This window comes from Phalacrocorax carbo, chromosome 15, assembly GCF_963921805.1.
Source record: "Phalacrocorax carbo chromosome 15, bPhaCar2.1, whole genome shotgun sequence".
NCBI classification, from domain to species: domain Eukaryota; kingdom Metazoa; phylum Chordata; class Aves; order Suliformes; family Phalacrocoracidae; genus Phalacrocorax; species Phalacrocorax carbo.
In genome coordinates, this window is record NC_087527.1 from 17,173,350 (window position 1) to 17,200,274 (window position 26,925).

Consider the following 26,925-nt stretch of genomic DNA (forward strand, 5'->3'; position numbering starts at 1 on the left):
GTGTTGTCCAAGTGCTTCTTGAATATCGCCAGCCTTGGTGCCGTGATCCCTCCCTGGGGGGCCTGTTGCGGTGCTCCACCACCCTTGGGGTGAAGAACTTTTTCCTAATACCCAGTGAGGTGAGGCAGAGAGAATGGGACTCCCTTCAGCCTGGAGAAGGGAAGGCTTCCAGGGGACCTGATAACAGCCTGCCAGTACTTACAAGAAGGTTATTGTGAAGTCGGAGCCAGGCTCTTTACAGTGGTGCGTGGCAGGAGTCAAGGGAGGTTAAGTTGCAATAAGAGATTTGAATTGACGCCGAGGAAGACTGTTTAATCGTGATGGTAGTCACGAGTGGAACAGACTCCTAGGGAGGTTGTGCAGCCTCTGTCCTTGGAGGATTTTATGACCAGATTAGATAAAACCCTGAGCAACCTGTTGGGACATCATAGCTGACCCTGCTTTGAGCAGGAGATTGAGCTGGAGACTTCCTCAGGTCTCTTCCAGTCTGAACTTCCCTGTGGACCCTCGAGCTGACCTGTCCGTAGGGCGGAGGGGGCAGGCCACGCTCCCTGAGCAGTTGCTGCAGCTGGTGGGTCCCAGGGCTGTCTCCGTTCCCCCGCTCTGGTGTTGGTGCCTGCCCTTGGGTCAGTGGGAGGAAAGCACAGCGGACAGAAGACACCTAAACTTCCTCCGCTGGGCAGGGATCAAGGTGCAGCTAGGGCAGTGGGAGTACTATTACCTGGCTTCCTTTTTTAGGCCTGGCCTGTTAAGAGTGTCCTTCAGGTCTGGTCCAGAGATGATCCAGCTTTTCCTAAGCACCAGGAGAGAGGGAGGGAGCTGTAACAGGCATTGACAGTGAAGCTTAAACTTCTCAGAGCACTTGCTTTCCTGTGTCTGGGAGAGGATGCCTGGAAGTGTCAATTCCATTAAATACTTAAAACTCGCTTTGTCAGTTTTGAGCAGTGAATCATCCCCGCGTGCCTTCAGACTATCCATTATCTTCCCCACTCCTTGGAGATCCTTTTTCAAAGTTGCTTTAATGTGAAGGCGTGGCTTTTAAACTGGTGGTCTGCTTAAGTTTACAAATCACTTAATGTGACAGAATAAGCTGGGCTCCTGTCTGGCAGGCTCACAGACACTTGGATATTGATGTGTGTTTCTGTTCTAGGCCAGACTTGCGTTGATATCAAAGACAACATTGTTGATGAAGGCTACTATTTCACTCCAAAAGGGAATGATCCCTGTTTGAGCTGCACGTGTCACAACGGTGAACCTGAAATGTGTGTGGCTGCTTTGTGTGAACGGCCCCAGGGGTGTCAGCAGTACCGCAAAGACCCTAAGGAATGCTGCAAATTTACATGTTTAGACACAGGTAAGAGTTGACTGCTAAAGTTTAGTCAAGAAAAATGAGTTCAGTGTTCAACTCGGTTATATCTGGGTATAACATTGTTTGGAAAGATGAATCCTTTCAGTGCCTCAACATTGCTGGCTACAAACCCTCTGTGGGGAAGGATCTCAAATCACAGGAAATGAAACACTTCAGACTGTGGCTAGAAATAATTAGTTGTCCTTGACACTACTTATACAGGAGAAAGCAGTAGCTTTTTTTTCCTGTGTGGAGGTTGACACTACTGTGGATTTTTAGTAAAGCGTCTTGCATGGTTCCTTTGTCATGACACAGAAGGGCTTTTCTCTTGAGCACTAATTCAGCATCCTTTTCTGGCATGAGCATTTGTGTGTGTAAGTTTGCAGGGATCTCGTGGGAAGGAAAGTTTATAAATGATATAGAGTTTCAATAATAATCGGGGCATACAACCTTGTTTATTGGATTTGGTATTTCAGTGCAGCTTCTTGTTTTGGATCAGTGAAGTTTTTGGTTGACTCTGAACTGTTTGTCAGTCACCATTTGGGGATGTAGCATTTTGGGGGTTGTTTTTCTTTAGAGAGACTTGCAAAAAGAAATGTCTCTTACTTGGAATTTACTGCGAGGGTGGTCAAATACTGGAGCAGATTGCTTGTGGAGTCTCCATCTGTGGGGATATTCAGCACCTGATTGGTCTCTGTCCTGGGCAATCTGCTCTAGCTGATGCTGCTTGAGCAGCGGTTGGGCTAGATGATTTCAGGATTTCCCTTCCAACCTCAACCATTTTGTGATACTGTTATTTCCTGGTATTTTAAAAGAATCTAATCTTATCTGAGAGCACAAAGAAGCTGTTGTTCTGAACTCCTGTGGAAAACATGGAAGGTGAACTCTTCCTATCAGAGGCTTCTCTTTCAGTCTGTTACAAAATAGGGGTGCTTACTGGCTTCCAAATTTGCAGTCTTTATTTGTCGTTACTACAGAAGTTAATCATTAAAGGCCACTGCTGGCTCCTGCTGTCATTCGCATTTGTTCTGAGGGTTAAGCTTAACAGATGTTTGTAGCTAGTGTTGCAGGTTAGTCAGTGAAAAAGTGGGGGGAAAAGCAGGAGTCTTCCTACTACACTTACCAGCAGAGTTAAGACTTTGTCTTCACTTCTTTAATCTTGAGGAACAGTGTCAGCAAAGCATCATCCAGCAGACAGGATAAGATGACCTGGGATAACCTCGTGCCATGTTCTTTAATCCTTGCCTATTGCTGTGGGTCTGAACTATTTCATGAATACTGATTTGAAGATTGTATTTTACCACATCCTTTCTGATCCTTAAGCTCTTTCTATACTGAGGCTAAATAAGACTGTTTCATTATACTCTTGCCTGAAGTGTTGTGGTTTTTTTCAGTAACTTAGTTTTTGAGAGAAGAATCATCAGGCAGTTGTCAAACTTCCTTCATAATGAAGTTACTTCAGCTAGTGATAAACACTGAAATTTTTAAATGAAGCATTTCGGTTTTCCCTCTGGGTGTTTATAAATGACTATTCCAGATAACAAAATTAATGAATTGCTTTCTTTAATCAGCATGTATTTGTCTCTGTCCAATTCTTACATATATCTTCCCTAAGCTCTGCAAAGGAAAGAAAACAGTTTACTAATCAACAGTAAGTAAATTAATCACCCAAGGAGAGACCGGGGGAATCAAATCCTGCTGTTGGGTTGGCAGGTAATCAGCTATCGCAGTGTGAGTGGGTGAGCAGTGATTACAAGTGGATAACGAACATTACTCAAGGACTTGGTAGTAGGGTAGTTTTTCAGTGGTAGGAGTAAGCTGAGCAATCGCATCTATACTCTCTTGAAAGATGCTCTCCTCATTTAGTTGAAGATACATAGAAGAGGAAAATCTTTCGGGTACTAATGCTGAAACTGAGGTAGTCTGTCCATTGCGGCTTCATGGATGTCGTAGAAAATAATTTTTCTGTGTGTTTCTTGTTTAGACAGACCTGCAGCTCTTACTCGTGACAAGGTAATAAATAAAATACTTTTGAAAGAGCTGATGGTGCAGAAGCTTTTCTAGTGACTAAACTGGGGCAGTTACAGGGTACCACTACTACACTGAGTGTAAAACAGCCTTTCTGAAATAATCTAGGTGTAGTTATGTGGGTTGGAAATATCTGCGATGACGTATCTTGTTCTGTACAAGCTGTGTCTTTGTCTTTTTTCTTTTTTTTTTTCCCCTTTTTTTTTAATCTAGGACTTGACAATAGTTTATCCAGCCAAACATGTTGAATGTTAGGAGCTCTCACAGGCTGGGAGCAGTGTGATAGAGACCCAAAACGCCTCAGAAGGTCCAAGAATCACAGTTATACTCTATACTTATTATTGTATATATATATTATATATATATACACACACACTCTCTATACATATAATAATGTATATTGTATACATGCTCTGTATATATACAGAGAATATGTGGAAGTTAGGCTACAAGATTGCGTCATGCTTGCCTGTGTGTATATTTTAGTTAAGTCACTTTATTTAAGGCAGTTATTAGCACCGATTTATGATGTTCACAAAGTCAGCATTGCCATGAAACGGAGGACAAACAGCGGCAGGTCTGTGGGGTTCCGGAGGGCGTGTTGGTTGGTAGGAGTGTGACCGCATTGCTTTAAGTTCTGACAGTAAGAGTTGCTAAAAGATTTGACAGCACCAAGGCTTTGGTACTGCACAGCCAGATTTGAGAGGGTGTGATGTTCAGGCTGTATGCATAGTGCACTGTTAAATAAATTTCTTGTTGCCAGGAATGCATTCTGTAATAAATACCAGCCTCTTAGCCATGCTCTTTAATGACATGTAAGTTAGGTGGATTTTCCTGTTACTAGCATTTGTAGTGAGTCGGTACCAATAACTTTTGTGAGGCTTTTAGCTTTCTTCTGTAAGGAATCTTCGATACAGCTTTAGCTGCTGTTAGTGAAAGGAGAAGTATTGAGAGAGCTCTTGCAGCTGTGGTGGGTGTGGGAAAGGGGAGGTGGCCAGGGTCTGGCTGGGTGCCTGAGGGAGTGCGATGGCACTGCGGTGGCTGGGCAGGGGGCTTCGTACCTGGTAGTGCTTGTGTCCTGTACCTGTAGGTGACCAGGCTGTGCAGCCACTTCTGTTTCTTATCCACACCTAACCTGCGGCATTTCTCATTCAGATCTCTTTAATGGGAAACTGGTGCAAAGAGCACAGCACAATCACTTTTAGGTAATTTTTATTTGTGTAGAGTGTCTGTACGGGCGCGTGCTGCTTAAGCATAACCAAGTGTGATTAGTTGAGTTGTGAAAAACTAATACCTCTCAAGTCTGACACTGGTAAAACAGGGATAATTTGCTCGCCACAGCCTTCCGAGTGTGGATCTGGTTAGCAACGGTACAGAGCTCTCAAAGGCCGAAGCTCCTTGCTGTTTCATGTTCTGCTTCCTGTGTGGTTCTAGGAAAAGATTTAATTCCAGTTTACCTTAATCTCTTCAGTTCTTGAAAGATGATTATCATGTTGATGCACCTTTTCAAGGTATTTTTAGTTCCTGTCACTTAGTGGCGCTAACCAATGTATCAGTGACGTATGGTATTCAGATGACCACATCTTGGTGATAATGACAATGTTTAGAGATTTTGTTGTTGGAAATGTAAAACATAAGATGTCCAGAAGTCACGTAGAAATAGCATGTAGCTTTGCCAGTTCTTACGCCTTTCCCATAGCTTCCAGGACTTCAGCATAACATCCTCAGCCATGCCAGGGAGACAAGTGGATGTGCAAAATGCTGTTAACCTTTCCTTTTTCCCTGTTTTCAGAGACCTGAAGTCTTCAATATTCTGCCCTTTTGCTGATTGATATTTTTAGAAACAGTTAGATATTCTTGTAATAAATCAATAAATCACCTGATGAGTCATAATTTTCTTAAGTTTTTGAATTATGGAGAAATGTTAAACCAGGCTAATGAATCTCTGCTCTGCATATATCTGTCCATTACTGACAGAAGAACATCAAGAAAAATGAGTACTGAACAAAAGTAACAGACTTCTTTATATGTTTTATGTAATAGATGGCAACAGTTTGTTTGACTCAATGGCTGGTGGAATGCGACTGATCGTTAGCTGCATTTCCTCCTTCCTCATCCTCTCTCTGCTGCTTTTCATGGTCCACCGGCTACGCCAGAGGCGGAGAGAGCGCATAGAGTCTTTGATTGGAGCAAATTGTAAGTAGCCTTTATCTGTAATGAGTCTTGATGTGCGTAGTGTATGTGTTTCAGCATAAAGAGAGCAGAAGAAACACAAATCTGTGGAAAACAGCAGAAGTCTGGTTATAGATTCAAGTCAGTACTGTACCCAAGCGTAGCTTTTCACCATGTTTCTGAACTGGTCGTGATTTGTACAAGTTTTGGTTCTCTGAATCACGCCACAATCAAAGAAAAACAGTTATATCAACACTTATCTTGTGCCTCATCCTTATTATGAACAGATCGATGTATGTAAAAGTGGGAAATGTCATGGTCTTGCTTGACTGTGCCTCTGTGTGTGTCTTGGTAGGTTCTTAAGACTTGGACTTTTTTAGCCGATAATGGAAAAATATTTTTTGTTTGTAAGTGGTCCAAATCTGAAATACCTTCTGTGTGTGAATGATCTCCTTAGTTTGAAGAGGTTAGGTTCAAATTCAGATGTGATGCAGGACAAACAGGCTGGGAGCAGGTGGGCCTGGGTATCGTGTAACTGCAGTGAGTTGACTTGTATAGGTTGTGCAGACTTTTTTAGGTCTTCAGGAGACGTGAGTTCCTTGGGTGTGAAAAGCAGAAAAAGGTGTTGATATCTGCCTTAAACTGAAGAAGAAAGCACGGGGTAAAGTCACTTACTACTTTTTCCTTCTCTTGAAATAGTGCACCATTTTAACTTGGGCCGCAGGATGCCTGGTTTTGATTACGGTCCTGATGGTTTTGGAACTGGCCTTACTCCACTGCATCTTTCAGATGATGGGGAAGGTGGGGCATTTCATTTCCATGATCCGCCTCCACCCTATACTGCTTACAAGTATCCAGATATTCAACATCCAGATGACCCACCTCCTCCTTATGAGGCTTCTGTCAACCCAGACAGCATCCTTTGTTCTACTCCAGGTATGCAGGCAATAAATTCTCTTCCTCTTCTTCATTTTGGCTAGAGGGTAGATTTTTTTTAAACTATAATCACGTGTTTTTTAGTGATTGTGATGGGGAAATATAGTTCCTATTTCTGTGATGGAAAAGTCACTTGTTAAAATGTATTATTAAGCTTGTTTTTTTTCCCAAAGGTTCTTTGGATCACCTAAATTACAAGCGGAATCCATGCTGCAAGCAGTTTAACTCTTAGACCTTATCTATTTTCAAGCCTTACCTTGGATAGGTTACCTGGTTACCTAGTTTCCACTATGCTGGTACTTTTTCTGGTCTTTTGGGGATAGGTCTATAGAGGCTGGTATTAAAAAGTAGAACAAACGTCAAGTACAAGAGATTTTGAATAAAATATATCCAGCATCTTCTCTCCTCCCCGCTTCCCCCTCCCACATCCCCCCAAAATTGACCAAAAATATCACTTTCTAATGATTCACTCAGTGCTCTTCAGTGTTGCAGCTGTGATATTCGCATACTGTAGAAATCATTCCAATTTGGGATTTTACAGCAGCATTTCTCACAAGATAAGTGAGCCTGATTAGTGCAAATATTTATATATTGAAGTTTTATTTTTGCTACATAATTTTCTTCTTTTGCAGTGTCATCTCTTCCTGCATTAATGCGAAACCAGGAAAAACTCAGAGCTTCCAGAAATACAGAGAGTATATCATGTCACATTCCCAAATAGATTTACTTCATGTTCTGATTCTGCTTGTTTTTTTGTCCTTTGCAGATGGAGTTCTTTCTCAGACTGTGCAAAGCAGTCCTCCGTCACTAGGAAACTGTGATGTATCGCCACAGCTTACAGAGGGGTCTCTTCCTCCCTCAGTTGGTCCTTCTCCAGTGGAGCTGGAAGACTCTGCTGACAGCAGCACCTTTCTTGTCCCTCCTGACACGCCGCTAAATGAAAACACACCGGCAGAAACTCTCACGGGCAGCCGTCACAGCCACTGTTCTGTCAATACCATTGTATAAAGGAGTAAAAAGCTGACTGCCGGTCAGAAATAGTTTTAGCAACTGTTTGCACAGACAAACACTAATACGTGGTTTGAACTTCAGAAGGAATCTCCAATTTGGTTTTTGAACACTGCTTTTATGTTCTAGATTAGGATTGTGCCTCTCGTTTTTTGGCTGTTGTTATTCATTCACTAATCAGTTTGTCATGTAAATATGGATTGTATAACTGCTCTTTTTTTTCCATTGGCCATGGAAAAGAGTGCAGAGAATTTCTTTGACTTCTAAGGAGGTAAAAAGTATGGGTAGGTTGGATGGGTTTTTGTTGTTTTGGGGTTTTGGGGTTGGGTTTTTGTTTTGTTTTGGGGTTTTTTGTTTGTTTTTGTTTTCCTAACCGGAGAGGAAACAAAATCTATATCAGAAAAAAAGCTGCTTGAATTTGGCTGGGTGCCACTGGACCCAGGGAACAGATGATGGAGAAGGAGGGTGGGGGCAGTCACCATTCAATCAGTTGCTTTCTCTCTTGCTTCAGTGCTACACTTGGAAAAGGCAGAGAAGACAGAACTGCAGGGGAAGGGGCTGGGGGCCTGTTTTACAGAGCGGGAACACTGAGGAGCTAAAACACATGCCACCAAGTAACACAGCATAAAACATTTGCATGTTTTGATCTGCCTTGCTGTTTCAGAACACCGTAGGGACTGGAGGGTGAATGATCTACACAGTATGTGACAAGTGGGTACTAAGAAAACTAGGATTTGCAATTACAATTATTTGTTGTTGGTAGCTGCAAAATCTCATATTGTCAGGTAAACTTCTGGCCCGTAAAGAAAACTGGGTCTGTGTAATGCTTGTGTCCCTTCGATAGAATCCTCATGCTTGTTAGGTAGTACTTTAGGGAAGAGACAGGGAGCAGTTAACTTTGATGCAGTCAGACTTCACCGTATGAAGCCCTTGCTTGTTATAATCCCACAGGGAAGACTTGAGGTATTTTTCTTTGTAGTTAACTCCTTTACAGTGAACAGTTGTACAAGACTGGCAGGATAAAAGACCATGCTTCTTGCTTTCCTTATTGCATGCTATATTCAGCATGTAAGTGTGTTCCCTCCCCTCCACTTCACTTCTTCATAGTTCTACAAATACCATTTAAAAACAGTGATCAACACGCACTATACATGATGTTTCATTCAAATTGGTCACCCTTTCCTTATTGGAGTCGATAAATTGCCAAATCTATTCTAGGGATTTCCCCCGAGCCCCCCAAACCATTTATCCAGGTCCCACAGGTTATAATGAGGTTAGCGTACTTAAATCAACAAAGCCGTTCGCTTCAGTCTGATACGTCATCTTAAACTTCCCCCTCAGACTGAACTCTCTAATTTACAGATGGCAAAAAGATTCATCCTCTCCCCCACTAAACCCAAGTCAAGCACTGTTGGTTTTGATGAGTGCAAAATAATCTCTACAAGTGATTTTAAAATTTAAGTTTGGATTTCAGTGTACAAATTAACCCTTTCCCCCAACCTCCTCTTGCCTCTGCTTCTCCTTGACTTACTGTATCAGTCAGCAGACGAGATGAATTATGAGGAATTTGTAAAGAATGCCCCTAGTGAGTGTTCTCTTACCTTATGAAGGGTACGAGCCCAGAGGGACAGGGAGAAAGTACTGCACAGGGGGGTGTACGTGATCTATTTTTCTAGTAATGATGAGAAATCATCCTTGTATGACAAATCCTAACCCACTGTTGTGGTTTCCCAATGCAGCTGACTCTTTCCCCATTGAATATGCTGCTACTTTCTATTCTGTCTTGCCTGTAGGCTTATACTGTACGTGGGGATTGGTCTTGACAATTCAACTCCTTTTGCACAGAAAACCGTGAGTGTCGTTATTGAGATCGTGTCTGGTGTCCTGACACTCAGACACTCGCTAACAATCTTGAATCCACGGGAGAGCGTGAATCACAGCCGTGGGGCGCGCTGCTGGCACGCGGGTGGGAGGCAGCTGGGTTAGGAGGCCTCTGCGCCTGGAGCCTGCCGCCGCCCGCGTCCTGCTCTCTGGTTTGACTGGCTCTAACAGCAGTGGTACAAAACGAGAGGAGCAGTTCCCCACCCTGTGGGGTGCCTTTCCGTCTCCTCCTCTGAGTTCAAGTCCTGGGCTAATGAAGTGGGTGGATAGCAGTAGTCAGAACCATGCATAAAAATTATCGAGCATTTCTGAAGTGTGAAAATAAAGCGGGTTTTGTGCATTTTTGAGCACATCCATACGTTTTATACATTGTATGTACTGATTTTTCTTTAGTTTTATAGGTACGAATGCGTGTGCGCGTGTGAGTTTCTGGGTGGGGAGATTATATATATACACATACTGTAGATGGTAACCTTTGTGCTGTGTCCAGCTAGGTGAAGCTAAGCACTGGGATGTCAAGTAGGCTCTTAGGGTTAATACTTCTCTCAAGCTGGCTACACTCTGTTGTAGGACAGGCTGTGATAGTGTACACTCTTAAGTAGGATGAAAAGTCTATGCTACTACAATCTGTTCCTGAAAAATATTTTGTTAGCAGTGCAAAATAGAAAACTTCCAATTTCTTTTGAAGCCAGATGGAATACTTGTTCTTTGTAGTATCCTAGCACAATAACAAAAGGCCTGTTGGCTTGGTTTAGTCTCTGAAGCTGTGTTTTGTGGATGAGGTGAACGGATACCTCGCACTTTTAACACTGCGGGAATCTGTTTGATTGTTTTACTTTTGGTTCTGTGGTGAATTTTATTTGAAAATAAGCTCTGTTACAACTGGCAACTTCATGATGGCTCCTGGTTGTAGCTGTTCCAAATGGAGGCTTCTTTGTAAAGCCTCGGTGTGATATTTTTCCCTATTGCTTCTGAGCCTTTCCCACTTGTATATTGGCATGGAGGCTGCTATTTCTTCTTTTCCCCCCCCTGTCCTGCTTCATCTTAACTGTAAACAAGGGAATTTTTGCCTTCAACGGAGCAGCTCACAAAGTAGAGCTCATTTACCTCTCTGTGAGCTGCTAATTTGGCAATAAAACTGTCATTTTATTTCCCTTTTTAATGTAGCTTTCTCACGTTGAGTACTTTCTCTTGGAGTAAGAGCCTTTGTAGTAGATGTCACAACTACTCAGACTTCTGGACCAACTGGGGAAAAGTTTTCTTGACAGCAGTTGACTCCTTAGCAAACCTTCCCTGCGCTTGGCAAGGTGACTGGTGAGCCGTTCGTCCTGAGCACCGATTACAGAGGGTTGATGCTTGCCTGGGGAAGACCTGTTTTGATTGCCATTAGATTGATGACATCTTTGGGGTTTTGTGCATTGATTTCCACCACCCCCCCCCCGCTCACTTCTCTGTATGATTTTCTTAACTACAGTGCATCCTTGACGCCCCTCCGGACCCAGCGGGGGAGATGGCGTTACCACACCATTCCCAGCAGCGCACGTGAGCAGCGTGCATTGCTCTTGGGATGTCCTTGACCTCAGTCGTGGTAGAGTCGCAGGGCTCGCACCTCCCGTTGTGGCCTCGCACAGGTTCCCCATCCTTACGACGTACTGTGGTGCCATATTGAGGTCTCTGCCGCTCCTTCGAGAACGGCCCTGGATACTTACTTCTGTCTGTGCTATCAGTGATATCCGTACACAGTCTCACAGCAGCCTCTAATTTTTCTACTAGGTGAGTTGTAGAGTGTTGTAATGTTAGAAGCACAGTGGGCTTCGTTCTGTGCTAGAAGATCAAAACTGTCTTTCAGATGTATAAAGAGCTTGTCTGCGTAATGTTCAGTCTTGACTAGTTTTGAGCCTCAGACTATTCCTTCCCCATTCGTGGCAGGACACTGATCTACAAGAAGAATGAAGTAGGTGGAAGATTCTTCCTGAAGGCTTAATCTTAGAGTCAGTGGGTGTTCTGCCTCCACAGGTGTCACAGGGTGATGGCCTGTTCAGATGTCTCTTGAGTTTCACCTGGAAAGAAAATGTTTTTTGTGACCAGTAATTACTCTTCTTTTCCCATCTAATGTTAAATGAATTTGAAGCTGTTCTTAAAGGTGTTTTTATCTTTCAAGTGTGGGTTTTCAGTGGCAAAGCACTGAGTTCTAAGTTGCCTCACACAACCCAATAACGTGCGCCTTTTTTTTTTTTCCAGTTGCTGAAACGTCTTTTTTCCTCACTAGCTAAGGAACATGCAACATTCAAAAATGTCTTTTAAATTTCCCTTGCAAGCTGGGAGCTGGACCCTAAAATTAAGAGCAGATTAGTGTAGAGGAGGGAGATCAAATTCCATACAGTTTGCTTCTGACGTCCCCCAGTTCCAAATGAAGTACCTGTTTCTTTGGAATAGATGCTTTCGGTAGTAAAGATCTGCTTCCCCTAACAACAGCCTGCATTACCTGCCTGCTACGGTACGACATAGCTTTAATTTTCCAGTTTTGTGCACCTTGGACATTGAGCGGGTTGGAGTGGATGCCAGCGGAGATGCTGCACTCGCAGGCTGCGTGCGTGGCCGTGCTGCGCCGTGCCCCGGCGGTCGGGCTGGCGGATGCCTGGGAGGTTGCGAGAGAGACACACTGCTTTTTACCTTCTGGAAAATAACATTAGCCAGCGCTGCATTTGCAGGCTTCTCCTGTGTAGTTGGTTTGTGACTGGACTTAACTGTGGCAGTGTATAAAAGATTTTGATATTCTGTGAAATACCATGTAGAATTTAAATTTGATACTATAATAATTCAGTCCCTGTGACACTGGTTTTTTGTTTTAACTCTTTCTTTGGGGTTGGCACTAATCTTTCTTTTTCTCAAGATGCTGTGAGAAACATTTCATCCAAATGCCAAATAAATTGTGTTCTGTAAGAGAAGTGGCCTGCCCCAATGTCTCCTGATTTCTGCATCGATGTGGTTCCTCAGCAGCGCAAAGAAAAGCCATGTTAAATCACACTTCTGAGCTGTGATCTTGCAAAAGGATCAACGGTCGCATTTAACGTCAAGCAGGGAGGCTGCTGATGTCCCTTTGCGTACAAATTCCGGTGGCATCTACATATATTACTGTAATGTTAAGAAAATCTTGACCGTATCCCCAAGAAGGTGAAGTGCAGCTGACTGGTACTGCCCTCTCCAAACCGGCGTGGAAGGTGCCAAGGTGCAGGTGCTTGTGTTGGACAGGAGAGGGGTGCTGGCCCCCGGCGCGGGGCAGCAGGGCTCTGGGGAATGGGCCACGTCCACGGGAGACTTGACGCGGAGTCGGAGGGGGACAGTGCTAACGCTTGGCCGTGCCACCTCCGCGCACCCAGCCGGCCCTGGGAGGCTGGTGGGAAGGCCTGACGAGGTCCCGCTGTCCTGGCCTCTTCAGCTGTTGCAGAACCAGAGCTCCAAACTTTTCGTCAAATGCCTAAAGGAAGGGTTTGGGTACTGCCCCCTTCCCTTCATGGTGTTTTACACCCCCGGCACGGTACGGGGGCGAGGAGGAGCGCCCTGGGTTGACCTGGCAGGAGAGGCCTTGGCTGAGCGCCGTGTTTTGGGGGGCGCAGGGGGTTCCCGTCTGCCCCGTGGGGAGGTGTACAGCAGATGGCGTTTCTGCTCAAGGCGGCCCCGAGCTGCTCCTTCGGAGCTGAGCAGAAGCGAAACGGCGCGCGGGGGAGAGGCGGCTCTGCTGCCCCGCGCCCTTGGCTGCAGCGAGCTGGGAGCTGGTGCTGCCTCTCTTGAGAGAGCCTGTCATTCTAAATTATCCGATAAAGGTGGCCGATGGCAGGGAATATTCCCCCAAAAGGCCTTGCTGGGTATATAAGCGTCTTTAAAAGGTTTAGTAGCGTGGGCTTGCAGCTGGGGCTGGTGGGGTGCGGGATGGAGCAACACCAACGCTGGGCCGGAGAGTCGCACCTCTCCGGGCCCCGCAAGGCGCGCGTGGCACCGCTGCCGTGGACGCGGCGCGTCCTGTCGCCTGTGCTCACGGCAGCACGGCTGGAGGCTCCAAACAGGGTCAGCGCGCGGGTCGGAGGATGGGTCCTTCTGGAGCGGGGAGAGCTGCTGGCCCCGGCCCCTGCCTCTTCTGGAGCAGCCTGGGCTGCAAGCGCGGGGCCGCGGAGCCCCTGCGCCCTCAGCCCTGCCCGGTGACAGCTCTGCAGTCGGATTTTCTGGAGCCATGCAAAGTCAAATCTGCTTTACCTGGGGGGAATTAGCTTAAGAATTAAATTTGAATTGACCTCCTGCTCCCAGCCCACCATGAGAGGGGCTGTTTTCAGGCAGGGGGAAAAAGCAGCATCTCCTTTTTGCACAGTCCGGACCTGGCCCCAGTGATGCCTGCCTGCGCTCTGGGCTGGCAGCTCAGGTCCTAGAAATATGCACTGTTTTGGTTGGGTTTTGGGTTTTTTTTTTGTGTGTGTGTGTGTGTGTGGTGTGGGTTTTTCTGTGGTTGTTTTTTTTTCTTTTTACGAGCTGCTGAGCTTGCAGAGTTTGCTCTGAGCGCTGCGGAACAAGTCCCCGCAGCGTTGCTGGGCTGTCCCCGTGCCCTGCTCGCGGCCGCAGGATGCGTTCAGCGCTGAAAGCCGTCCAGTGCGCAGCGTCATCGTCGCTGTGGGCACCACGGAGGGCTCCATCTCCCTTTCCTGTGCCCGCAGAGGGCGGTGGCCACCGCAGCTGCCTCCGTCACTGCTGGACCTGAACCAGCGCAGCCCCCAGAGCTTCAGCTCTGGTCTGGGAGATGCTGGTTCAGCTGAGGGTGACGGGATGCAGGCCTTCCTTCACTGCTGGTCTCACGGGGGGACAGGAGTCTCTCTATAGGAGCCACCTGATGTTGTGAGTGCTAGCGGGGGTTCCGAGTGGCAGGGACCCCATGGGGCTCTGCTGACAATGCAAGACCCTGTGCAGATACAGCTTCTCTGCCCTCCTGTTGCCGGGGGACAGGGGCGATGCTGCAGCTGCAGGGAGCAGCCAGGAGTGCATGAGCACATCCACTGCTCTTGGGGCTCACCACCACTCGTGTTCACAGCTGCGCGTCCCCCTGCAAGGGGGGGCAGCTGTCAGCATTGACACTCAGATCACACTGGGCTCTTACCAGCATAAAATGCATTTTCCTGGGAGGGTGATCAGCAGCTCTGCTCAGCGTGGTGCGTCTGGGGCGCTCGGATAACGCCAGGGGCTTGGGGCTGTGGGGCGGATGCGTGCAGGGGCTGTGAGTTGGCAGTGACCCCAGGGGCTGCCAGGCCGTGGGGGGCTGGCCGGCCTCACCGGGCGGGGGGAGACGTCGCTGACCCCGGTGATGGCGGGAGCGCGGGATGAATGAAGGGGCTGTGCAGCGGCGTGCGGCCAGCGCGCATCTGCTGGCCACAGTGCCTCCTTTGTGCGGGCACTGGCTGCGCTCCCTGCCCTGCTCCCAGCTTTCTCCCCAGGCTAGCAGCAGCTTATTGCGGAGATCAAAGATTTTAACGGAAGATCAGAAGTTCTGGGATATGTGTTCCCCTTGAACTTCGTCTTGCCCCTGCACTTGTTTCTCTGGATGTCCACAGCCCTTCGTGCCCCTGTCCCTGGGTGATGTGAACCACGCTCTGGCGGCTCAAGTCCTTGTCTTGTCACTGTCCCCATCAGCCCAGGTCTTCAGCCAGGCTTCCAGGCAGCAGTGGAGGATTTACCTCCAGGAGTGATCTTGGCACCTCTGCTGTGTGCTGGCGGAGCACTTACTGACAGTGCACGTGGTGGGGTTTCCCAGCAGGGTGGCACCGTGCCCACGACTGGTCGATGGCTGCAGCTTAAGTAACTATTTTTATTTTTCAGCAGCATTTTTTTTCCCCCTATCATGGCTCTCGCCCTTGGTGCTGTGAGCATGCGTGTCTGTAGGGACCTTGTCTGCCTCCTGGCTCCGCGATGGCAGGATGATGGACGTGGTTTCTCCCTACAAGGACAGCGCAGAGCTGCAGGATCAGCTGTGAGCTCCACACCACCACGGCAGCGAGAGACTGGCAAGTACGGTGTGGCTCGTTCAAGGTTTGCTCTGGTTCCTATAGAAACTGGAGGTTGCTCCTGCTTGGTGCCGGTGCCAGCAGCCGGTGGTGTGCCCTGGGGAGCAGGGCAGCCGGGGACGGGTGGGAGTGGGGTACAGCACAGCACCTTGGTGCTGCCATTGCCTTTCCCGGTGCCTTACAGCCCCCTTTGCTTCCTTGCTGGCTCTTGTCCTTTGGCGGGGCTGTGCTGAGCCCTGCCAGGGCTCTGCATCCACCTCCAGCCGTGCACGGCTTTCTGGACCCTGTGGGACCCCCGGCTGGAGGTGCCACTCCTTGCCCTGGCAGGGCCCTTTGTGGGACAAGGGACTCGTTCCCTCCGCATGTCAGGTCGCGTGCTGCGTCACGGTGCTGCCGGTGTTCCTGGCCACGCGGTCTCTGGGGTGTCGCCTCTGCTCTTGCTCTCCTTGCGAAAATCACTACTGGAGAAGCCTGAAAACCTAAAAAGACATCCTGGGGATCACCTCTGCCCTGGTTGATGCTCTGGGGGGGAATAGTGCAGGGTCAGTGGGTCCCATCAGCTCCTGAGCCCTGAGGGTCTGGACTTCTCCCCCACTGCCTGGCACTACAGGCTGTCCCACCACAGGCGGGTGGCAGAGGTGCTCGTCCCACTTGGTGGGCTCACATCTCCGAGGGAGGTCTTGGTCTCCCCCAGGTGCCTGAGCAGCTCCTCTCCTTTCTGGCAGCCATCAGCAGCAGGCTGCAGACCTGGTGAGACCCTCCGCCTTGCCCGCCCTTTGCGGCTTGGTCCGGAAGGATGATCACAGCCCTCTGCAAACTACCTCATCCCTGGAGCAGGGGCCAAGCGTCAACCATGGCACAAATCCAGAGCAGCTTGGGGGAGCCCTGTGCTGCTACCCTTCTCTGTACCCTGTGCCGGTGCCCAAACATGCAGCTCGGTGCTGCCCAGGCACCTGCCTGGGGCTGGCTCTGCCTGGGGGGGACGAAGGTGCCCCAAAGATCCCCCATTGAGGACCAGCCCCACCGGGTGTGTTGTCCCCTTGCCGCACATGGAACCGAGCAGCTCTGCTGAGCCAGAGCACATCCCTGGCCAAGCCGGCAGCAGGAGGCTTCTTCCCGCTGCCCTCGTGCTGCTGCCGGGTTTGCTCATCCTGGCAGCGTCCCGGGCAGGGCTGAGTGCTGGCGAGCGGACCTGTGGGCTGGGCCCCGTGGCCTCCTTTCCACTGCTGCCTGAAGAGGGCAGGGATATTTTAGGAGAATGTGACACCACCACGCTCCTGTGTTTTCAGCCCCCACTTTCTACCCACCCGCTGCAGGAGCGTAGCTCTGCTGGAGCGACACTGGCTCCTGTGGGACCTGCCTGGATGGGCGCAATGGGGATGGTGCGCACTGCCTCTGTGCTGAGGAGCCAAACAGCCACGTCCCTGAGCACAGGATGCTCACGCGGGGCTCTGTGATGCCTGGGTGGGTGCCGAGGCTCCCTGGGACATGCCGAGGCCATGCCCCAGCGCTGCTCCCCTGCCCTGCTCAGACGGTGCTGGGTGGCTGCGAGAGCCTGAGCTGCTACGGCACGATGCAGCCTCCTGCCGCTGGAGGGGAAAGGGCTGAATCCTGCCCCGCCAGTGTGCTGCTCCTCAGTGACCCCAGGGGCTGAGGGTCCCCTGTAGCACAGCTGCAGAGGCCGCTTGTGCCCCAAGCCTGGGAGCTGCACTTACCATGGCCAAGGTGCCATGGGCGCCCAGTAGCCTTTGCCTGGGGAGGGTCTGAGGGGCCCCTCTTTGTGGGGATGAGCTGGATTCAGTACATGACACTGCCCACCCCACATCAGGTGCCTGATGGGAGCCGCTGCTCTCCAGGAGTGGGGGGTGCAGGACCTGCTGCTGGCTGGGGGTTGCCAAAGCTGGGGCAGGGGAAAGGTGGTCTCATGGCTTGTACCTGCAAAGAATATGGATGGGGCAGAGCTGGTGGCCCCAGCCCCTTCCGCCTACCGACAGCCTCCCACAAGCCCATTCATGGCCCCACGGCACCATTCGGGGGATGGGATGGATGGGGCACAGCGGAGGTGCTGCTAAACCCCTTTGGGATGGAGAGCAGGATGGTACCTGGGTGCCACCCCCTCGCCTCTCAGAGGGGAGCGGGCCAGGGAGCATGCTGCACCCCCAGGCTTTGCCAGCCCCCCGCTCCCCTGCCTTGTCCCTGCCACCTGCCCTTGGGCTGGCATCCTGGGCAGCGGCCTGGCACGGCCGAGAGGGGCTGGCTGGGGGCCGGGCTGCTCCCCCCGCTCCCTCCTAGCAGCCGAGGAGTTAAAAACTCAGCCCTTGTGATGAATATTTAACAGCAGTGCACAGGCTGGAGCGGAGGATTTCTCCGGGCTGGCAGCGCTGCCTCCCGCCCCAGCCCCGCTGCCTGCCCGGGCGCACTGCGGAGGAGGACGGGGTGTCGCGGAGGGGCCGCCTGCCCGCTGCTGCCCATCCCGACCGCCGGCATGGGGACACAGGGGCTGGGGATAACTTTTCTGACTTTGCCTCTCGTCGTGCAAGCAGCCGCGGGAGGTGAGATGCGGAGCCTGCCCACCCTCCTCCTGGGCATCTGAGGTGGCTGGAGGGAACGGAGGGTCCCTGTGGTGGGAGAGGATGGGGGATCGCGGGGTGCCGGGTAGGGTGCACCTGTGCCAGCCCCATTTATTCCCTTTCCTTTCCCACATGCTGGGGGGTGACGCAGGGCCGGGGTGCTGGGCGCAGCCACACCAGCAGGGCTGGAGGCAGGGACCAGGGGACCTGGTCTGGCCCAGGAGCCGACTCGTGACCTCCCACCATCCTCCTCCCCACTGGAGGATGTCCCCACTGTGCCACTGGGCTCGGGAGATCTCAGCCCACCTGGGGCTGTCTGTCATGGCAGGGGGTGTCCAGGCTGGGGTCCCCTTGGAGTGGGTGGGCACTGAGGCATTTGGGTCTTGGGGTCCAGCCCATCTGCCCCACAGACCTGCCCCACCAGGCAACACCAATAAGGATGAAACCTCCAAGCAAACCTGCGCTGCTGTTCTGGGGCTGAGGCGCTGGGGTGCTCACCTGCTTTTGGCCCAGGCTGGTGGTAGCAAGCACTTCCCTGGCTCCTGCTGGATGATGCTTGAGGTTGAGTGAGGGCTGTGGGTGCAGATCCGAGGGTCTCCCAGGAGCTGGGCTTCCCCAGGACAGGGAGGAAAAGCCTGAGGTCGCTGCCCTGAGGACCCTCTGAGTCCTGCACCATCCTGTGCTCCCAGCTCTCCTCTGAGGCTGGTGTCTCCCGTACCGCAAGGATTTGGATGCAGTGCTGCAGGTTGGGGCCACAAGCAGCACAGGTGGAGGCAGGCAGGCCTGCCTTTGTCCTGCCTGTCTGAGTGGCTGCAGCTGGCACGAGAATGTGGCTTGGCTTACCTGCAGCCGGTCGGCTGGCATGGCCCCTCAGCCATCAGCAGGGACCACTCGAGCAGGCTGGCCCCGGGCAGCACGCTGGGCACCAGCTCCGTGCCTCCCACCAGGAGCAGGATGGGGAGCTGAGGAGGGAAGGGGTGCACTGCCTGGCTCCGATTGCAGAGCTGATGGCCCTGGGTGGATGTGCATACAGCAGGAGCTGGGCTCTGGCTTCCTGGGCATCCCCTCGGCATCCCTTCAGCATCCCCGCATCTGCTGCGCCGGCACCCATCACTGAGCACGCAGTCCCTGTGGCTGCCCTGAGTGCGGGCAGCAGCGCTGGTGGGAGTTCGTCAGCTCCGGCTGAGGTGGCCCTGAGTGACGAGTGACGGGGTAAGCCGTCGTCCCACAGCGTGGGCGCAGGCCTGCCCACCGCCACCCCCTGCCTGCTGCAGCCCCCAGCAACTGCCTCCTGCTGCCAGCCCGCCTGCAGGAAGCACCAGGGGAGAGCTGCAGCAGCCCACCCTCAGCTCCCTCCTCACCCAGGGCTGCTGGGGGTGGGCAAGGCATCTGGTGCGGGGCAAGGGGCTGCCTTGGCTCCCCAGGATGGGTAAGGGAGGGGACAGCCACACAGCAGCTGCTGAAGGGTCCCCACAAGCAGCAAGGTTTGGGAGCCTTGGAGCAGATCAATGCTGAGGGAGGTTTCCCTGCGGAGCGGCCGGGGGAGGCAGGGAGGGTGTGAACGCGTGAAAACACCAGCGCTGAGAATAACTGGGATGATCATGAGTGCTGGTGGGACCCCCGGCTGCGACGAGGGGTGCCCTCGCCATCAGGGTGTTGGGCATGGCCGTGGGTGGGTTTGGGGAGGGGGTGCCTGTCTCTATCACCTGCCCTGAGCTCTCCTCTCTCTTGCAGGGCAGTGGTGTTACGACTCGCAGGACCCCAAATGCGGTGAGTGGTGGCATGTGCAGGACGGGGGGTGTCAGGGCTGTGTGGGGCTTAGCCCCCACATCTCCCCACAGTGCCCGGCTGAGGGCCCCCTGGGCAGCATCAGCGAGGCCACAGCAAGGAGCGTGGCTTGGAGAAGGCAAATTCACCCATACCACGCCAAGGTGGGAATGGTTAGAGGAGCTTCACTTTCAGATATGCTGGTATAGAGATGGGAAACAAGTGCCTGAGGCCCTCGGAGCTGCTCGGTCCCGGCCCCAGCCCGGTCAGGGTGCCCCCGGGGGAGCACTGGCCTCCCCTGTTCCACCTGAAGCGAATTAAAGCCCAGATTTAACATATGCCATTAGTGACCCCCAGCAAGGCACAGGCATCGGCGGGCCATGGGGCACAGGGGTCTGACCTGAGGATGGATGGCTCCGTTTGGGCAGGCAGCAAGCCTTGCCTACCCACGCTGGGGAAGGGAAGCATGGCTGGGGACACTTTGTTTCAAAGCATGCAAATAGCTTGTAAAAGGTTAATTAAGGATCAACGAGCATTTAATCAGCCGTTACGGCCCAGCTGTTTTATAGCTCTTGGGTGCACGCACCCTGTGCCTAGCCACTGTGGCACATTAGCTGGGAACCACTGGGCTCTGCTGATCCCTCCCGGACCAACACTTGGCATCGCCGGTGATTTAACCTCACTGGGCCGGCGGCGAGGGCAGAATTTGGCAGGGCAGGGGGGGCCAGTGGGACGTGGCTTGGACAGCGTGGAGCCAGCCACGTGCCCGCAGCAGGGCCGCGGGGAAGAGTCCCTTAATGAAGGCACTGGGTAATTTGTGGGGCCACCCGGTGGCACCGTGCCAGGGAGCTGGTGGGGCAGCGGCACGGGCAGGCTGTGGCTCCCAGGGTTTCCAGGCAAAAAGCTGCCTGGAGTAAGGAGAGGAAAAGGGAAGGATACAGGCCTGAGCTCTGGGGGGCAGGAGGTGGAGTTGAGCGTGTGCCTGTGGTTTTGACAGCCCAAGAGGAAGGTTGGTAAAGGTGAGAGCTGAGCCACGGGATGCTGCTGGGGGAACAGCCACCCAGACCGTGGTTGTAGGGGATACAGGGGGTAACAGCATGTGGGTCAGTCAGAGGCTGCCCACCATGATGGGTGCCAGAGCAGAGCCAGCAGTGCCTGTGGAGGGAAGCCCTGAGCTCCTGTTGGCCTGGGGGTGCCCTGGGTGGATGGGGCTGGAGACCCCATGGGAGTGCCCGTTCCATGGCTGGAGCCACAGCCCAGCTGCCAGCAGTGCCCAGTGCCAGCACCTCTGCCCTGGGCATCTGCAGCTCAGGCTGCCCCGGGCCATTAGGCGAAGGAGCAGGGTGTCACGGCAGCTGCGCTGGAGCAGTGGCCGGCAGGGTGGCTGGCCAAGTCCCACGGCCATGGACCCCAATGAATGTTACAAGAAGAGATGATGCTGGGATGATGGGGACACTGAGCCACACGTGTGTGGGGTCTGGCCGTGGTGGCAGCTATAGGGACCGCCACTCACAATGCCCGGGCAGTGCTGCAGGTTTGCGGCAGACCCAGCTGGCTGCGAGTGCTGCTGCATCCTCACCCAGCTCCTGCCACGATGACCCCCACCCCAGGAGCTGCCAATGGGCATTGCGCAGTCACCCTGGACCCCGCCTGGGGTTTGCCCCAGGACAAGTTGCGTGGCCAGGTGCTACCGGGTGGCCCCAGTTGTGTGCTGTCACCTGCCACAACTGGACAAAACCAGCATGGGTAGGGTAAAATGTGATTAAAACCAAGCTCTCTGCTCTGTGAATGGGCCTTAAGTCCTCCGTCCCCCCTTCTCAGCAGCTCCTGTCTGTCCTTCCCTCGCAGGTGGTGTATGGGGTAGTTTGCTCTCTCTGCATAGAGCAACCCCCTGCCCAGCCCCAGGGTGAGCCCCAGCCCGGGGGCCGTGGTGGGGGTGGCAGCTGGCACAGACCTGCAGACGGGGTTTTGCTTGCAGGGATGGGTAGCAGCGGCTGGGAGGAAAGCCTGCCCTTCACCAGCAGCAGCGTGGAGGGACAGATGCTGCTGCCAGGCTAAATATAGCCCCCGACCCATGAGGAAATCCTGCTGAATTATGGATGAGGCTGTAATAAGCCCCTGCTCATCAGCAGGGAGGAAGGTTGGCTGGGCAGGAGGGCAGCTCCTGCGGGATGCAGGCAAGCGTGGCAGGGGCAGCAGGGCTGGCTGGGGACCTGGCCACCCTTGGCCTTGTGTCCCCCCTGGGGGTGGCAGCGGGTCAATGGCTGCCCGCTTTGCCCTTGCTCCTCTGCAGGTCCCAGCCACTGGAAGGAGCTGAAAGCCACGTGCGGCGGCAACAAGCAGTCCCCCGTGAACATTGACAGGCGCCAGCTGCAGCGGGATGGTGGCCTTGGGGACATCCTCTTCGAGGGCTACGACCAGGCTCCCCCGGGCAAGTGGAGGCTGGCGAACGATGGGCACACGGGTGCGTGCTGCGGCCGGGCACCCTCCCCTGCCCTGGCTTCCCCGGCACTGTCCTGGCCAGGGCTTGGCTCTGCCACTGCTCCTGGGTGCTCCCTGCCCTTGAGCTGCAGGGTTCCAGGGCAGCTCCTGCCCTGTGGGTTTGTGTTAACACTGGGATGAAGCCCAGGGAGGATGAAGCCTGTGGTCTGGTGAGCTGTGGGGAGAAAGACAGGGCTGTCTCCCATCCTTACCCCATCTGTTGTCCTTGCAGTGATGCTGAGCCTGGCGAGCGAGTCGGCCTCTGAGCACATCGCCGTCAGCGGTGGAGGCCTCCCCGGCAGGTACCGTGCACTGCAGCTCCACTTCCACTGGGGCAGCCCAGCCGGGAATGGCTCTGAGCACACCCTTGACGGGCGCCAGCTCCCCATGGAGGTAGGTGAGAAAAAGCACCCATCAGGCTCTCTGGGGTGCCCCAGGTCCTTGGTGCGATGGGAAGGTGTGATGCTGGTGTGTCCCAAGGCTGGCGCAGAGTGGGGAGACCAGGCTTGGTGATGCTGCACTGGCGGATTCGGCCGTGCTCCCCATCACAGCAGATGGGGATATGGACAGCCGCTGCACAGAGCAACTGGGTGTTTAAAAAGCAGCTGACATGAGACTCAAGGCTTTTCTTTACTGTGCGTGGGCCAAGCTGCCTCATTGGAGGCACTCGGTGATGTTCGGAGGGCTCTGCGCTCCGCCGGGACCACACGCTGAGTCAGTGAATGGAAGCAAGAGTGTGTGGGAGCGTGCTGTGCCAAGCACATCAGGATCCTTCTGGGCGATAGAGACACTGCACCTCTAAAATATTAATTATCTGCCAGGGGAGAGAAAAATTTATGTATTGCAGCTGGCGGGTGCTATAGGATGGCTGGCCCCTTTTCCCCAGCCTCTTCAAAGGATGCTCGCTTCATTGGGGTGCTTTGATCCTCTAAGCAGTTTCCCCACAGAAGCGCCCATGGGACCGGGAGGGTGGCTAGCGGGTCTGGGGGGTGGCTGGCTCAGCATCTGGCTACCCCGGGCTGTCCTGGGAGATCTGTGGGTGAGTGTCCTGCTGCTGGGCGGTCGGCCGGGGGCGGTTGCCCAAGCTTTGCCCCTCTGTGCTTTCCCCAGCTGCACATTGTCCACATCAATGTCAAGTACCGGACGCTGGCGGAGGCCAAGGGGCACCCCAACGGGCTGGCCGTCCTCGGCTTCTTCTTCCAGGTGGGTCTGCGGGGGCTCACGCTGCCGGTGGGAGGGCACCCCCCCGGAACCGGCTGCTCGTGGTGTGGTGGGGGAGCATTGTATGCCTGCCCCGAGGGAGCGAAAAGGGGCAGGAAGGCTGGGTCAAGGCCAGGAGGTGCTGGGGAACCTCAGTTGTGAAAGATGCTGTGACCCCTCTGCCAGCTTCGTGCGGGAGGGTGCCGGCTGCGAGCTCACCCATCCCCACCGCTGCTCTGCGGCGGCGCGGGGCCGGGCTCGGCTCTGCCTGTGGGTGCTCGGCAGAGCAGGCTGACCCGGCTCTGCCCTGCCCCAGCTGCGTACTCTCCCCCTCCACAGGTCACCGAAACCCCTAACACCAACTATAACACCATTGTGGCGGGGCTGAGGAATGTCTCCCGTGCTGGTGAGTTGCCTCCTTGTCGGGGCAGAAGTGGAAAGGGGGGAGACCCCAGTGCAGGAGGGCAGGGGTGCGCCCCGGCCGGTTGGGTGGGGGGACCTGCCAGTCTGTGGGGCTGTCTGGCTGAAGGGAAACTGATGGGGGTGGCCCTGCTGTCCCCGGCATGGGATGGGCTGAGCAGCCATGTCTCGCCCCACAGGGGACTCCGTGGATTTGGCCTCCACCTTCCGCCTGAGCACCCTGCTGCCGCGTGCCGGCCGGCTATCCGGGTACTACCGCTACCAGGGCTCCCTCACCACCCCTGACTGCAGCGAGGTGGTTGTCTGGACCGTCTTCGAGGAGCCGGTGGAGATCGGCCGGGAGCAGGTACCAGCGTGCACAGCCACATGCTCCAGTGCCCAAAGGGCTGGACCTCCTGGGTGGCCCCTCTCCTTGCACTTCCTGACCCCTAAGCAAGAGCACAGCGAAAGTCATCTCTCTAATAACGCTCCTGGCAACCTGGCAATTAATTAATTTTATGAGGGTTAAGTAACAGAGCCATGGCCACCTGCCAACGGGGAGAAATCCCTTCCATAGGGCTCTCCCAGCCCCAATATTCAGAAAGTGCAGGGGGAGTGAGCCCACTGGAGCTCAGAAGAGGCTCCAAGGGGGTGGGTGGGTGCGTGGATGGGTGGATGGATTGAGTGAGTTCTCCTCTGCTGCCCAAGCATCTTAGCAGACGTACTTCCTTGACGGTGTCGTGGGCCAGCTGCTCTTTAAGTGGTCAGCACAGGCAGTGAAACGTGATTAGCTCCTTTAAAACTCAAGAGCCGATCCTTGCAAGGCCCAGGCTCAGGTACTTCCCCTCCAGGTCTAGTTTCAGGAGAGCAGTGAGGGGTGGTGGGAGGACACCCGCCAGCACGGGGCCATGCCACGGGTCCTGTGCCATCGGCAGTGGGGCAGCACAAAAAGGGGCTTACAAGCGGGTTGGGGCTCGGGGTGGCTGGTAAAGCAGTTGCCCACCCTGCCTCTCCCCCTGCACAGCTGCAGGCATTTGTCAGCACCCTCCACTTCCCGGCCACCGGCTCCACGCTCCTGAAAATGACCAACAACTTCCGCCCACCGCAGCCCCTCCGCAGCCGGACGGTCTTCGCCTCCAGGGTGGCTACGGCCAGCGGTGGGCCCCCGCACGGGGGCCACCACCAGCTCCTCTCCCCCCTGCTCCTCCTGGTCCTGCTTGGCCCCCTCTTGCCAACCCCATAGGGTCTGGCCCAGCCTTTCGCCAGTCCCCACATGAGCATCACCCCGCTGCAATGCGACAGGGAGGCAACACATCTGGTTCATGGGTAAATGGGTGTGGGGGGGGGAAAGAACAACAACAAAAGAAGGAAATTGAGACCTCCCTCGGCTGGGTGAAGATTTTTGCAAACCTGGATCTCTGCAGGGGTGAACCTCTGCAAGCCTGGAGCCTCCCCGTGACGCCCCTGTAGCCAGGCTGTGGGAGCCACCAGGAGGGAATGCTGGAATAAAGCCGAGGTCCTCACTGGTGGCTGCGGGTTGCTGCCTCTTTGGCTCGGTGTCCCTTTGGTGTTGCTGGGGCAGGGTGCTTGGCACAGGGGAGGGGAGGGGGCTGGGGGACACTGTCTAGGTGGCACTCGGGGATACTGGCCCTGTGCACGGCTGCGCAGGTGGGTGTGAGGCTCCCCCTCTCCTCCCCATGCAGTAAATCCCCAGGGCCAAATCCCAGCCCGTGCATGTGGCTCAGGGTCCTTGCAGTCCCTGTGCTTGCAGACACTGCCCTGTTGCTTTTCCCAGGGTTGGGGGCTGGCTGATGGAGGGATGGGGCTCTCCCCAGGGGACATGGCACCCCTCAGTGCCTTGGGGCAGGACTGGTTTAGCCCCAGTCAGCGACCAAGCACCACACAGCTGCTCGCTCACCCTCCCTGCCCTGGTGGGATGGCAAAACTAAGAAAACTCATGGGTTGAGATAAGGACAGTGGAAATAATAATAATAATAATAGCAATAAAAAATAGCAGCAATTAAAAGCAACAAAAGACACGAACAAAACCCAGGAAAAAACAAGTGATGCAACTGCTCATGACCCACTGATTGATGCCCAGCCCACCCCTGAGCAGCGATTGCTGCCCTCTGCCAGCTCCCCCTGGTTTACATACTGAGCATGACGTCATATGGTATGGAATATCCCTTTGGCCAGTTTGGGTCAGCTGTCCTGGCTGTGCGCCCTCCCAGCTTGTTGTGCACCTGGCAGAGCACGGGGAGCTGAAAAGTCCTTGACTTAGTATAAACACTGCTTAGCAACAACTAAAACATCAGTGTGTTATCACATTATTCTCATGCTAAATCCAAAACACAGCACGGTACCAGCTACTAGGAAGAAAATTAACTCTATCCCAGCCAAAACCAGGACAGGGGCGCAGGGAACCAATGGCTTTTCCCATGGAGCTAATTTTACACTGTTAGAAATGGCTGTGGCTGCCAGTGCTGTTCCTGCACTACATGGCAAGGCAGGGGCAGGGCCAGGGTCTGGGCGAATGGGGTCGTTCATAATTAATGCGCTGAAGCTCCAGGCGTGTTCCTGTCTCCTCCTAAATTATGGGCGTAAGAGCACAGGCTGTTATCTGGGAGCAGTGCGGAGCAGGTTGAGGTTTTTTCATCATTTCTGGCACGAAACTGCTGCCAGCACAGGGCTCCAGCCCAAGGGGTGTCTGCGGCACCCATGCGGGCAGGGGGCCTGAGCACCCTCTTGGCACGAGGCTTTGGCTTCCTCTGAAGCCTGCAGCGGGGAAGAGGCATCTCCGGAGGGTAGAGGGGGCCTAGCCAAAGATCCCGAGATTCCCCACGCCGCGGGGGGGGTCTCACAGGCCCCCTGCGGGTACTGGGGCTCTCACCCCAGAGCTCGGGTCTGGGGTCTCGGAGCAGCTGCCCGGGTCCGGGGGGCGGAGGGGGCAGCGCTGGTGCTGGTGCCCGGGCGTGCCGGGTGCTGAGCGCGGGCTGCCGCGGCCCCCTGCCCGCCGGCGTGGCGGTGGCCGCGGCTCAGCTCGGTAACGCCCGCCGGGCTCCGGCCGGCGCCGGCGGGAAGCAGCAGCCCCGCT

The 26,925-nt window shown here is 53.8% G+C and overlaps 2 protein-coding genes across 3 annotated transcripts in view; both read left to right on the top strand.

Annotated features, from left to right (window-relative positions):
* Window positions 1-12,321, top strand: part of DGCR2 (DiGeorge syndrome critical region gene 2) — a 49,505-nt gene extending 37,184 nt beyond the window's left edge. For both annotated transcript variants that reach the window (XM_064466616.1, XM_064466617.1), the window contains exons 7-10: window positions 1,151-1,354; window positions 5,420-5,572; window positions 6,248-6,484; window positions 7,251-12,321. In XM_064466616.1, coding sequence (XP_064322686.1) covers window positions 1,151-1,354; window positions 5,420-5,572; window positions 6,248-6,484; window positions 7,251-7,492 — 836 coding nt within the window. In that variant the 3' untranslated portion in view covers window positions 7,493-12,321. The remainder of the gene's footprint in view (window positions 1-1,150; window positions 1,355-5,419; window positions 5,573-6,247; window positions 6,485-7,250) is intronic.
* A 5,440-nt stretch (window positions 12,322-17,761) lies between these two features.
* LOC135315856 (carbonic anhydrase 15-like) lies at window positions 17,762-25,382 on the top strand. Its single transcript, XM_064466618.1, has 8 exons — window positions 17,762-17,966; window positions 19,719-19,754; window positions 22,045-22,215; window positions 22,465-22,625; window positions 23,343-23,435; window positions 23,772-23,838; window positions 24,032-24,198; window positions 24,856-25,382. Exons 1-8 carry the CDS (start codon window positions 17,900-17,902, stop codon window positions 25,072-25,074), a joined length of 981 nt encoding a protein of 326 aa, XP_064322688.1. The 5' UTR covers window positions 17,762-17,899; the 3' UTR covers window positions 25,075-25,382.
* Window positions 25,383-26,925: the final 1,543 nt, after the last annotated feature.

Coding starts and splice junctions, on each gene's coding strand:
- LOC135315856 (XM_064466618.1), top strand. CDS start 17,900: ATGGGGACACAGGGGCTGGGGATAACTTTTCTGACTTTGCCTCTCGTC. Junction 22,216..22,464: donor GGCGAACGATGGGCACACGG/GTGCGTGCTGCG, acceptor TTGTCCTTGCAG/TGATGCTGAGCCTGGCGAGC. Junction 23,436..23,771: donor TCCTCGGCTTCTTCTTCCAG/GTGGGTCTGCGG, acceptor CCCCCTCCACAG/GTCACCGAAACCCCTAACAC.